Genomic DNA, 13,797 nt, shown 5'->3' with positions numbered 1-13,797 from the left:
CAATTACTAGTTTCTTTCTGGAGTTGTTCTGTTTTGAAGATGGAATTAAATACATTTTCGACTCTTAAAGCCTCTCTTTCACCAAACAGGGAAAAATACCACTGAAACAGCAGGTGGGTTGCAAAATTTAGAGATTAAAATTTATGGCAAAATGAAATTTTCAAGTCTTCAAATTAAATTTTCCAAAGACAGCAAAAGATTGTAGCACAAAACAGTGCATATATACAATAAAAAAAATTATTCCTTTAAAGAAAATTTTCAAGTCTTCAAATTAAATTTCCAAATACAACCAAAAGTTTGTACAACAAAATAAAGCACGCAGTTTACTTATTTACCTAAAAATCGTCACAAGCGCACACACGAAGAATAAAACGTTAAAATTGATCGAAATCTCAATACGAATTACCACGTCACTAATAATTTCCTATAAAAAAAATTCGATAAACGCAAATCACGAAACACTTTCGAAAACAACATGGCGGCCTCGCCACGCACCACGAATTCCGTTCTCTAATTCGGGCCTGTAATGAAAGCACTCCTTCGCAGTGAAAGCGTGGCACGAAACGAAATACATACCCGCGTATGATATTCTACACCCGGCCTCATAACGACCATCCCTCATTTGAATCCCTATGCGAACGTCACATCAAAGATATCCGAGAGGGCCATCCTACCGCGCGGTGGGGGAGTAATACCCACTGACCATAAGTCACTTATGTAAATCCGCGAGATGAAAACACGCGTCGGTTCTCGGTGTTGTGCGACGTCTACGAGGAAACAAATTGAATTTAATATTCAGCGTTTCCTGGACATGGCGTCCGCGGTCATCGCCACCGTCGCCACCGTTCACCTGTGTCCTCCTTGTTTCGCTTTTAAAGTTTCATAACGTCGCGCCGAGTGAAACTGTGGATAGAACTGGACGAAAATCACGAAATTCGAGATGATATTGGGGAACAGTGTTTGGAGGAGACAGATTCGGTAGTTCTATTCGAGAACTTCTGTGAATATTCAGGTGGTTTTCTTGTCGAGTTACGGACACGGTGCTGGAAGTGTTGAGACGATTTGAACGATTATTTTGGAGTTGTTGTTCGGATTGTAGCACGTTGAAATTTTGTGTTATACATATCGATATTCGAAGTGTATGGAAATTTATGCGACGAAGGTGGTAAATTAGATTTGTCGCTCGTTGATAATAGTTTGCTGTTTGATATATTGTATTTTAATTTTTAATTTTCAATATTAATTTCAATTTCAATTTCAGTTTTCAATTTTAATTTTTAATTTTGTATAATGTACTACGTTACAATTTTTCGAGACAATTTTACAACGGGATATACGGTGACTCTTACTAATATTCCGACACTCTTTAGAACAGTATAACTTTTTAAAAATCGGACTTAACGACTTGAGTTTTTTTGAGAAGTTAGAAGGATTAGTATACTAGATGACGCGTATAAAATTTGTTGAAAAAATTGCAATTCGTGGAAATCGCGAAGAAAATTGTAAAGGTCACATTCGACAGCTTTTTTACCTGAGCCCGTAATGAAAATTTAAAAAATACGTTTTGTAGATTTATGCCAATGATACGCATGCTGAAAATTTGATCGAAATCGGTTAATGTTACTACGAGCTACGAATCGTTAAAGATTGTGAAAATCGCACTATTTCACGTCGTTCGGCCTATAATTGTAATAAATCTGAAGATTCCTACATCTCTCGATGCCTGTCGCTTGTTTCTCCATCTACCGATTTCGATGAAATTTTCAGCATGCGTATAATTGACGTAAATCTACAAAACGTATGTTTTATATTTTCGTTACAAGCTCAGGTAAGAAAGTTGTAAACAGTGACCTTAACAATTTTCTTCGCGATTCTCACAAATTGCAATATTTTCAAAAAATTTTATACACGTCATCCAGTATACTAATCGTAACTTCTCAAAAAAACTCAAGTCGTTTGATCCAATTTCAAAAAAGTTATTCTGTTCTAAAGAGTGTCCGAATATTGGTAAGAGTCACTGTAATTACACTTAACTAAGAATATTTTAAATATTCCAGATACTACACATTATAAGATACCACACACATTTCATTGATAAATTATTAAACAGCATATCGCGCTGCAGACCAAATATTAAAACACACACCTGTGATTCAGCCGCGTAAACAGTAAATTCAATCACCAATTAAGAAGCGAAATTAACTGTATTTTTCATAAAGCCCAATTAAATTTCATCGCACTAGCCTGTGAATCACAAATTCCACTTGAACGTTCAGTTGAACTTAATCATCGCAGAAACTAATAATAGGCCATGTGTTAATAACACCTGTACAGACACTTCGAACAACGTGGAGATTAGATCACGCGATGTTCCACCGGTTATTTCCTTCTTCTCTTCATTCGAAGGCGTCACGAGGCATCGTCTGACACACGATACGATTCGTGACACATCTACAGAGTGTTTGGACAGTGAAAAATGAACGGTGGCGTTACGTTTCCCAGATATTCGAGCGGACGTTATCTAAATCGTTCAGCCTCGGGGGAGTTCGACCTCTTTATTCGTACGCGCGTCACATCTTATCACAGTAATTCGCCGCGTTTTATTTTCCCCGCTCATTGTTTCCCCGTGGCTTTTTTAATAGGTCAGTGAAAGGAACGCGAGAGGCTGAGCTCCGGCATTCAGAGCCGGGCCACAAAACAGCTTAATGAGATGCTACTCTATTTTCGCTTATTGAATTCGGCGCGGAACGGTTAGAGGGAGAGAGAAAAGGCGCGAAGGAACTACGGAGGGAAGTTAACGAAATAAGCCCGTGATTGCGGCTCGATACCAAGGCTATCGGAAGGACGCTAATTTATTTCCAGAGAATACCGCCCCTTTTCCGCTTTACATCGCCCTTTCTACCTAATTCAGGATTTCGAAGGTGAAGTAACTGATAAAAATGTTCTTTTTTTTCGGTTAATTTCTCGGTGAGTTTATTTGACGTTGATATTGTAGGAAATTTGTTTTTCGAGTCGATATTTGTGAAGTTTTTCTCGTGCAAAGGAAATCGTTGAAACGTGATGGAATTGAAGAGAATTTTTAGTTAAAAGGATCGCGGTGAATCGAAAAGCAATTTCGAGCAGAAAGCTTCAGAGTGAATCGAAAAGAAATTAAAGAGCTTGAATATTTGCGATTTACTCGGTTTTCGAAGTTTCCCCTTTTTCGAGTGAATATTTCTCTTCACTCTTTCTTTTTGTGTGCGGAGAGTATGAATAAGAGTATAGAGAATTTGTATGGGTAAGTAGTAGAATGGAAGGATTATATAGAATGTACTGGCGGACTATTATCAGCTGACCGTCTTCAGCAGAAGCCGAAATTCTCATCTCCTGGGTACAATACGTAGGTGAGGTGTTCTTGGATCGATCATAGACCTGGTGATAACATCGAACGTGACCGTCTTAGGTGATCCTGGATATGAGATTAAATTTTGCGACGTAAGCGTATTAACGGAGTCAGTATCGAAATCATTAAATTCTGCAAGAACAAGGTAGTCATGTACGTTTTTTTACTTAACAGTAAATCTGTCGATAATTGAAATACGTTTATCTCTGTGAACGTGATTAAAATGGGAGATAACAAATTTGTATTTGCACCTTTTGTGAAAAATAGTAGAAAATCTGAGAAAAATTAATTTTTCTATGTTTGAATTATTCTTGTAATCAATCATAATTGACTTACCTTACTTTATTATTTTTCTATCATCTCGATGATTACGCATATCACATTTTCTCAAGAACTAGAGATAAAAAATTTGTATTCCCACCTTTCATGAAAAGTAGTAATAAAGAAATTCTAAGAAATTAATTTTTCTATATTTGAATTAATCTCTGATTTACCTTATTTTATTATCCTTCTACCATCTCGATGATTACGTTTATTCCATTTTCCAAAAAACTAGAGATAAAAAATTTGCATTCCCACCTTTCATGAAAAATAGTAATAAGGAAACTCTAAGAAATTTATTTTTCTATATTTGAACTATTTTTATAACAAATGATAAACCAGTCATTCGCTCTATTTTCGTAATTCTCTAATTAATCCCTAACTTACCCCACTTGATAATCATTCAATCATCGCGATATTTACGAAGATCGTATCTCCCCAAAAAATATTTCAACCGTGATTACATTATCATAAACATTCGGCGCTACACATCGACACGTAATCTTAGGTATCTGAAATTGCCTATACCGCTGAGAGTTTCGTCGTACAACCGTTTCTTCGTGATCGACAGAGGTGATAGAAAAGTATCGCGAAGCTTAATCCGCCAACTAGCTCGGTGATTGATTTGTACGTATTCTCAGGTTCTCCTTATTGGGCGTAATCGATCTTCCCTTTCTACCTCTTTTCTACCGTAAAAGAGAATCAGTTATCGCGTTTGCTTTCAAGCCAGTCGAAGCAGTTCTCCACTTTGTTCAATGGCGAGCCGGCAGAAATAAGATTTTCATTGATCCGCAACTCGGGGTGCGAAATTTCCGTAACATCAATCTTTCGGAGAATAGAGAATAAATTGCAACATTGTAGAATAAAAATGACACAAGAAGAAAATACAAAATTATACACCTTTGATTAAAGGTTATTCCAATATGAAAATCTTCTATGAAATGTTGCGTAGGTAAAATAGCAGCTTTTATGGCGTTGTATATTTATCACGGGGGCAGTTATGACCCTCTACTTTGTGTGCATTTAAACCTTCGCTTTGAAGTACATATTAATTTCACTTTCGTGATAAATTAAATTTACCTCGCCAAAAGTGTCCGATTATAAATATAAATACATAAAATAAAACAAATAAATGGAAATATAAATATTCGATTAGATACAAGCCAAGATAACACTATCAACATCCATTTCCATTCACCCGTGTGTACCTATTCAAAAATACTGTCACGACTGTTCCCATTGTTCCCTTTATTCGAAACCAAAAACCATCGATGCTCGCGTTTTTTTCATTCGCGTCCAACCACGTCGAAACGCATAATTACGCTAATACCCGAGCACGCGACGACTCTGGCTGCGTCTTCTCATAGGGTAGGAAAAAGGAAGGGAGAGAGAGAGAAAGAGAGAGATCTCGTTCATAGTCGAAACAATTCCCCCGTCGATGGAAAAGCTTTTCCGGTGCGCGAGCATGTGGGCGGCTCGAGGGAGTGTGGGTCCTGCAATATGTCGCATAATTCGACCATTCCTCATACCATTTCTCCTCCGCGAGCGCTTCGAAGGGAACAAACTTCGAACATGTGTACGCGTGCATGCACGCTTTGCCGTTTCATAAATACGCGAAGTAGGCGGGCTGTCGTTTGCTTTCAAAGACAAAGTCGCGAAACGCAAACCGATCCAGGAAATATCGGGATTGTATAGGATTTTATTCCACGGCGGGGGATTGTCAAGATCGAAGGAACGCACGGGACGAACACGCCCTTGTCCCTCTTTGTGTCGTCTATCGGAAGAAATATGCATGGAACCACGTATAGTTTCCCTTTCCGTCATGGTATGCTGCCTCCTTTTTTCTTTCTTTTCTTCTTTTCTTTCGGGAATTGCGGGAGTATCGTAGGTCCAGGATTTGCCAAATGATAATCTACCCGGTGATCTGATACGTTTCTAACTTGTGTATTTGTTGAATCTGATATCGAGTGATTTTTAAGCTAAATTAAATGAAATCGTGAAATTTTGTAGTTTTTAGGGAATCACTGTGATAGGAGATTCGAACGGTTTTTGAGTATTTACATAGGCTAAGCGAAAGTGTGACCGTAAAAATTTGCAATTTCTAAGGAATTACTGCGATAGGAGACTCCTTATTGTTGAATTGATTTTTTAGGTTTATAGTGAATTTAAGGCATTATTGTATAATAATTTTTTTATTATTCTTTCGAACATACTCAGCCTTTACATTTAATTAGCGTTGTGTTATTTTAACAGGAAAGGTAGTAAATAAATAGTATTTACGTTATTTTAAAAATATAAAAATGTTTACGTTATAATTATAAAATATTGAAAAATCTTCAAAATATTCAGAAAAATGTGAGCGTTAAGGGGTTGAAACGTTCAACTATGCCTAAAACGGTCAACTATGCATGAAACGTCGTTGTGCTATTAACATGTATTATTAGAGAAAGGTAATAAGTCTCGGTTCGGTGGATTATAGTAATAAACAACTTAGTCACATTTGGCTGCCAGACTGAGGTGCCGACGTTCGGAAGACCGCAATATAGCCCCCGTGGACTCACCAGCGCGACACTCAGACAATAGGTCCCAAAAACACTCGGGACCATAAAACATTCGTTACCGGGGATCGCAAAAGGTCACAGTTTTCGTCGACCAATAGCCGAACACACCACGTTTTCCACCTCCATAATACAACCACCAATCAGAACCAACCTGATCCCTATATATACATCTACACACCTGAAAACCGAGCATTAACAGTACAACGAGTGCACGAGACACATCGTCAAAAAAAAAAAAGAATAACCGAATTTCAACTAAACATCTATCAACGAACCGAAAGAAAAACATCTAATCCAACAACCAAGTTTCATTCCACCTCGAACCAGCGAGAACAATCATCAACCTGCGCCAGAACTCCTGATCATAAGACTTGATCAAGGTCCACGACGCAACAAGGTCGTTGACCCCTCGGAAGTGTCACATGGGTAGACGGTCGCGTAAGCTTCTTTTCCGCTCACAGCAGCGTCAAAACATGCAAACTTATTCGAACAGATGGTAAGCGTTACGCAGGCCATCTTTTCCTCGAACGGTTTCACCACGTACACAGTATCCAGGACGTCACTTTCTCCACATACGCGGAATTATGTACATACACGTACAGGTGGAACAGAGGTCGCAAACAACGTTTGCGTGGGAGACAACATTATCATGCACCTGAATACAAAAGGTTCCTTTGTAAAGGCAAGGTGAAATTGCCGTTGAAAAAGCGTGTCGAGTGCTTCTGAACCACGGGCATAGAAAGCTGAGAAAGGAACTGTGGAAAGACGGTAATTCTCCGAGAAAGTTTCCGTCTTTCCAGGTCGAGGCGCGGTAATTTGGAAGGGACGAAACTGTTGACCCCGTGTATCGCCGCGAAACTCGCCAACATTTCGTACAACTCTTTCTAAACACCAAAAACACACGTATTTACGTATCCTGTGATTTATACATACTTCCTTTCGCGAGTGTCAGGACACTTGCTGCATTTGAGGCAGATCTGAATTGTCGTCGCAAAATTATTAAGGTCCAAAAAAAAATTATTAAGGTCCGAGAAAAATTACTGAGGTCCAAAAAAAAGTATTAAGATCCAAAGAAAAATTATTAAGATCCATAAAAGAATTATTAAGATCTTTAAAAAAATTGTTAAGATCCATAACAAAATTATTGAGATTCCCAAAAATTATTAAGATACATAAAAATATTATTGAGGTCCTGATAAATTATTAAGATAAAAAAAATTTATTCAGGCTTTTCTTTTCAAATTATTCTTTATTGTACCCCTTTGGTATTTTTTTTTTATTTGTAATAAGGTCTTCGATGGGTTGTCATTTTTGACTTGTAATATTTACCATTTAAATTTCTATCTGCATATTGCATGTTTTTCTAACTGTTATTTTAGATCAAATTCTACCTTCAAAATCAATAGCTTTAATCCAACAAAAATATTTTGAAAAATTTTTCTGTACATTCTGCAGGAAAAGCTACTATATCACTTCAATACGTACAATGGTTCAACAAATATTTACATACATCCATATTTTTCAACGAGTCAGTTTTCTCTCTATATATCCCAGTTGCGCGGCAATAAATTTTCTAAACATATTTAGATTTTATTCATCGATGTATCAATGGTGAAATTGAGAACAATATTATAATACGATAAATACGAATCACAATGTTTCACTACTTTGCATTTCCAAACGACTCTGTGTACTTTTTGCAAATATATTGCGTACTTAATTTTATTTATCCGTATATCAATTGTAAAATTGAGGACAATATTACAATACAATAAATACAAATCACAATCTGTACTACTTTGCACTTCCAAAACGACTTTGTATATTTTACGAAAAAAGTATCGTTCGTGCAAATTTTATTCATGCATGTGTCAATCGTAAAATTGAGAAGAACGTTATAATGCAATAAATACAAATCACAATCTTCGCCACTTTGCACTTCTAAAACGGCTCCGCGGGCTTTTCACAAAAAGTACCACCGGGCGAGATAAAAGAAAGATAGGAGGAACGCGCGTTGAACGCGTATGAAACACGCGGCGAAAAGTCGGTGGCCGTTTAAGGGGCTAAGGTTCGCCGGGTCGTTTTCTGAAAGTATCATTAGCGCGGGCCAAAAATCGCTTTTTCATAAAACGCGCGCTCTGCATCTTCCTTACGCGTAACGTTTATCGCGAGAAATATTCATACCGCGGCGCGGCGCCGCGCGAGTACGAACGGGGTAACGACCAGCGCGAAAGGCGAACCGCATCAAACGCGCCTCGCACGAGAAATTGCTATTCGCGGCAATTAACTTCGTCCACCTAGTGGAACGACAACCTATCCAATCTCGTGCGCGGTGACATTTTCTGATTCGAAGCTCGGCATTTCGCGTTATTGGCGTGTAACGAGATGCTCGTGCCTGAACGGCCCCGCGCTCACGAATGAATCTAATTCCTCCGTGAACGTTATTTACATCTATCGGGTACTGTGTGCTCACTTTTCAACGCTGTACTTTGTTCGCGAACTTAATTAGCGTGGACAAAAAATGATTGGAATCTTTTCTCGATAATCTCGTGGAGTTGTTAAATTAGGTTAGGCGTGCTGGTTTAGATTAGATTTGGCAGGCTGAGAGTATCGATAAATCATTTTGTTCGGCGAACGCCGACTGTTCCAACCTGTACCTATAATGTAAAGTAGCGGTTGGGTTTTCACATAGTGCTACATTGATTTATGTTGGTTGAAGTAGTAATTGCAGGAAGATGTATAGTCTCACAGCCATTGTCGATTCAGTCAACTAATAGTCGTTGGTGGTCGGTGATGTATGCATGCTGGCGATTAGTTTTCGTAGTACTCGGCGGTGGTATGCGAGCTGGGGTAGAATAATTATGTCAAGATGAATGCGCATATCGACGCATAAAATCTGGTAATACGTATAGTAACATAATAACGATACGATTAATCGTTTTGGTAACAAATTTTATTATTCTAACTATACAACCACGTTATTAATACCGTTCAACTAAATAACAACATAATTTTCCCCGACACGTTCCACTTTCATTCATCATTTTCGTTTTACTTTCACCTCCGGTCTCGTACGACTTTCCCGCGCTGCTTCAAACGCAGCTTCCCCCTATCCGCCGACAGATGTCGCGGCGTTCGGGGGCGCGAAGTTGAGCAATCGATTGCGATATATCGCAACAGCCCTGGCGCCGAGGGGCGAGGCGCATGCGCAGCGCCGGCCTGTTCGCGATTGGCCGGCGATGATGTCATGCAGTCTCCCCTAAGTCTCTGATATCATCTGCGGGCTTTTCTGCAGTCCACACCGATCACTCGAGCGGCGTAGCCGCGTCTTCGGAGGTTTTACGCCTGTGCCCCGACATCGTCCACACTGTGTGTGCATCCGTGGGCCGGCACCAGCCCGTGTATCAGCCACTTCCTGCCTTCCGGTCCCGTCCTCCGCGCGAAAGGTGAGTCCATTTCTCCAGATGAACCGCGGCAATCGTGCACGAGCTAACGACCCCGCGACGTTTCGCCACCCACACGTACACCTACTGCCTACCTACATATATATACACGTCTCCGGTCGCTCTCGCGCGGCCCTGTGACAGTGTAAACATACGTTTACGTGACGAGCGTACCGCGCCTGTCATCGCGACACGTACCGTTCTACGCGGCTCTATTAATCCTCGTGGTCGATTTACTCTCGTTGAGGTTAGAGACGTATTTTTCTCTGCCTCCGAGGTGTACAGAGTGAACTGTGGCGGGCGAGTTGTGACGTAGAGGGGATAGAGTATACGCGTCGTGCGGGTTATGCAATGTTTTTAATTGAAGCGGGAAAAAGAAGGTAACTGTCGAGAATCGTACGGAGAGAAATTGATGGAACGAAGGTGGTTTGTTGGTGAGGTGAGAGGATCAGTGAGGTTTGTGTTAGGCTACGACGGAATTTGTAGGAACACGTGGGCTGTTGGCTTCGTCTCGTGACCCCGCTTGTTTCTTCATTAGGGATTCGAATAACGAACGACCGTGGCTGTTGCGTCGTGCCGTATACGGCTGTGTAGTGAAACGGACAACGATGTTATGATTTTTTTTTTGCGTAGGTTTCGTGTGTCGACAAGGCTGGTGTTATGTTTGGGTATTCACGTGGTAGATTAGGTTTCTTGCTCGTGCTCGTGAATGTTTCGGTTTTTGTGCTCTTATTGTCGTTCGTCGCGAGTTGATGCGTACACGGTCTGTTTGGAGGTTATGATGTACTTTAGCTTTGATTTATTATCGGTGATAGGTAAATTTACGATATGTTGAGGGAACTTTACGAGTAAAGTCAGCGTGGAATTGGTAAAGTTATATGTTTTATTGGTATCTTTGAGGATATATTTATCCTTAAAGTAATTAGAAGATACCATTAGTTACCATATGGTTCTTCAAGAAATACAAGACGCTACAAGTCAGATGCAACCTCTTCAGGTAAACTTCTTTCACTTATCCAACTTGAAACTTTTTTCATTTCGTTATATTTAATCTTAAGTCGTTCAGTTTTATATTAAGACGTTAATTTTGATTAGAATTTTTTTTGAAAAATGTTCACGATTTAATTGTCAAAAAAATTGTGGCCATCTTAATTCGTTGTCGTGCAATCTATCATCTGTGAACTATAAAAGGAGACAAAATGTAACAGATACACGGTGTATACTAATTTCGTATGAGGTTTTTATTCACAAAAACAATATACACGTTGTTACATGTCTCCATGCTTGTCTGTGGCGATTTTAACCATACGAAGAAATATTCGTACATTCGCCATGATAATTTTAACAGCATGAAACTCGCGTAGCAGGTTTTCCACGGAAAATCCTCCTGTTCCTTGGGTTCTGAGTGTGGCTGTTTCTATTTACCACGCTTTCCTCTCATTAACGCGGCCTAAAATCTCACGAGGACACTTCTGTTTCTCGTTAACGACGCACCGGTTCTCCCATTCTCCCTTAAGCTCCCTCATCGACTGCTAAAAATCGAAACGTGCGTGAATCCGCAATAGAAAGAACGTCGAGTGTGTGCTTTTGTCGTTCATACTCATTTTTCCTTTATTTTTGTTTCTCTCTCATTTTTTATGTCTGCGAGAATCAGAGTGAACGCAGCACGAGACGTGTGCATATATTACTCTTAAATTTTGTGGCACGTAGAACATTATAATAATTCCAATATAAAACAATTTGTGTTTCTACTCTTTTTTAAATCTAGAATATAAAATATTTCAGTAATAGAATGCATTTCTCACTCTCAAATATTGTAATACATAGAATATTATTAATAGACCACAATTTTCAAAATAACCACTACTATTTAATTTTAATCTTCATTCATTTGTTTTTTAGATTTATGAATGCAGTATTTTTTATTAATTCTATTTTCGTTATTAAATTGCGGTTCTTTGTTATTGTGCACTGTTTGTGCAGCTTTGATTCAAACATTTTCACGAGTATTCCATTCATTTTTATAAAACAATTTGTGTCTCTATTTTTTTTTTATTTAGAATATAAAGTATTCGAGTAAAATAGAGTATCTTATTTCCTTTTAGTAACGATATTTCCTTTACGACTTTATTTTATGCGAAATGTTTCATTCTTCGCTACTTTCCTAAGTACATTCAAACTTATGGCTGATAGTATATGTAACGATTTCACGTTCGACATTTTCTCCTTCTTTTCCGTATCGATGACCTTAAGGCGACACATTCAACCGCGTTACACGTCGTTTCTGAATGGCGATGCAACTATCGCTGTTTCCTTATATAGTGTCTGTCCCGTTCGATACGTATGCATGTACTGGAAGTCGCAGGGAACGATTGTATTTCCGCGAAAGTTTCTGCACTGGCAATCAAGTCGACGAACGGGTAAAATTCTATCCGTAAGAACTGATAACGTCCGCTGGTTCTTCCGTTGTGAAGGAGCGCGCGAACATTGTTGCACGGAATTAGAAATTGCTACGGTTGAAATTATTTCCGGATAGTTGAGCGATTAAATCGTGAATGGAGGATGCTTGGATGAACAACGGCCGAGTTATTTTCGAAGGTTTCGCTTTAAATTTGGTAAACTATCGACAGCCACTTCCGTTATGCGTTTCAAATATGAAAGTCGAATGTTAGGGTAATATTGGAAAATTCGGATATCAGGAATTTGCAATATTTGGATCGTAAGAAATTGAGATTTCGGGAAAATTGACGATTCATTTTAGGGGAATAATTTATTTAGAAAAATTCGCGAATAAGTAGAATTTACATTTGGAAAACAAGAAATTGAGATTTCGGAAAAGTGAAAATCGAATATTAGGGTAATATTGGAAAATTCGGATGTTAGGAATTTGCAATATTTGGATAGTAAGAAATTGAGATTTCGGAAAAGTGAAAATCGAATATTAGGGTAATATTGGAAAATTCGGATGTTAGGAATTTGCAATATTTGGATAATAAGAAATTGAGATTTCGAGTAAATTGACGATTTATTTTACGGAAATAATTTATCCACAAAAATTCGTAAATAAGTAGAATTTAAATTTAGAAAACAAGAAATTGAGATTTGGTGAAAATTGACGATTCATTTTACGGAAATAAGTTATCCACAAAAATTCGTAAATGTAAAATTTGAATTTAGATAAAAGAAATGAGATTTCCGGAAAATTGACGATTTATTTTACGGGAATAATTTATCCACAAAAATTCGTAAACAAGTAGAATTTAATATACGCATTGATTTTCGTTTAAAAGGGTAACCTTTGAGTGGTTCAAACAACTTCAATGCAACCTTTTCGCTCTTTCTCCTCGTTAAATTTCCAGCAAATAACTTCTCTTTTTATAGTTTCCCTTTTTCCTCGATGAATAAGCTTCATCGTTTAATTTACGATCTTCAACTTCGCTTGTTACCTTCGAATGACTTCTGTATTGCGGGAAATTTCAACTTCTAGCTGTTCGATACAGCTTTGTCAATCGGAGTTCGTGAAATTTCAAAGAAACTTGGATACACGAACTGAAAGCTTGGAAATTAATTTCTTCCAAGATTTTACTATGCACTTGCTGCAAAATAGCAGTTTGTAGGTGAATTTACTTAATAATACCGCGGTCTCATTTCTTAAAGGATCTCATGGGACATTAATCGTTTTCCTTCACTTACGGTGACTCTTACTAATATTCGGACACTCTTCAGAACAGTATAACTTTTTTAAAATTGGACTTAACGACTTGAGTTTTTTTGAGAAGTTAGAAGGATTAGTATACTAGATGACGCGTATAAAAATTGTTGAAAAAATTGCAATTTGTGGAAATCGCGAAGAAAATTGTAAATTTGCGCATGAGCAACGCAACACCACTGCGATATTATTTACACACACAAAAAAAATTAATAAATTTATAATAAAACTAGTGTCTCAAAAAGATATATATCTCACAATACGATTTTGTTTAATCTGACCGATACTGACGCTACTTCAGACATTTGTGCAGTTAATAGTTTATTACGTGAAACTGATGTCACCGAAACCATTGACAATTTTTCAATTAAAAGACTGGGA

At 38.1% G+C, this 13,797-nt stretch overlaps 1 protein-coding gene across 1 annotated transcript in view; it reads left to right on the top strand.

Moving 5' to 3' along the window:
* The first annotated feature begins 3,248 nt into the window (after window positions 1-3,248).
* The window catches only part of LOC108578691, a 181,251-nt gene continuing 170,702 nt past the window's right edge, over window positions 3,249-13,797 (top strand). Inside the window, 2 exon segments of the mRNA XM_017942069.1 lie at window positions 3,249-3,277; window positions 9,560-9,710. Coding sequence (XP_017797558.1) covers window positions 3,249-3,277; window positions 9,560-9,710 — 180 coding nt within the window.

Source organism: Habropoda laboriosa, unplaced genomic scaffold (assembly GCF_001263275.1).
Source record: "Habropoda laboriosa isolate 0110345459 unplaced genomic scaffold, ASM126327v1 scaffold28, whole genome shotgun sequence".
NCBI classification, from domain to species: domain Eukaryota; kingdom Metazoa; phylum Arthropoda; class Insecta; order Hymenoptera; family Apidae; genus Habropoda; species Habropoda laboriosa.
Note: the sequence above shows the minus strand (reverse complement) of the source record. Positions and strands in the feature narration are given on the sequence as shown.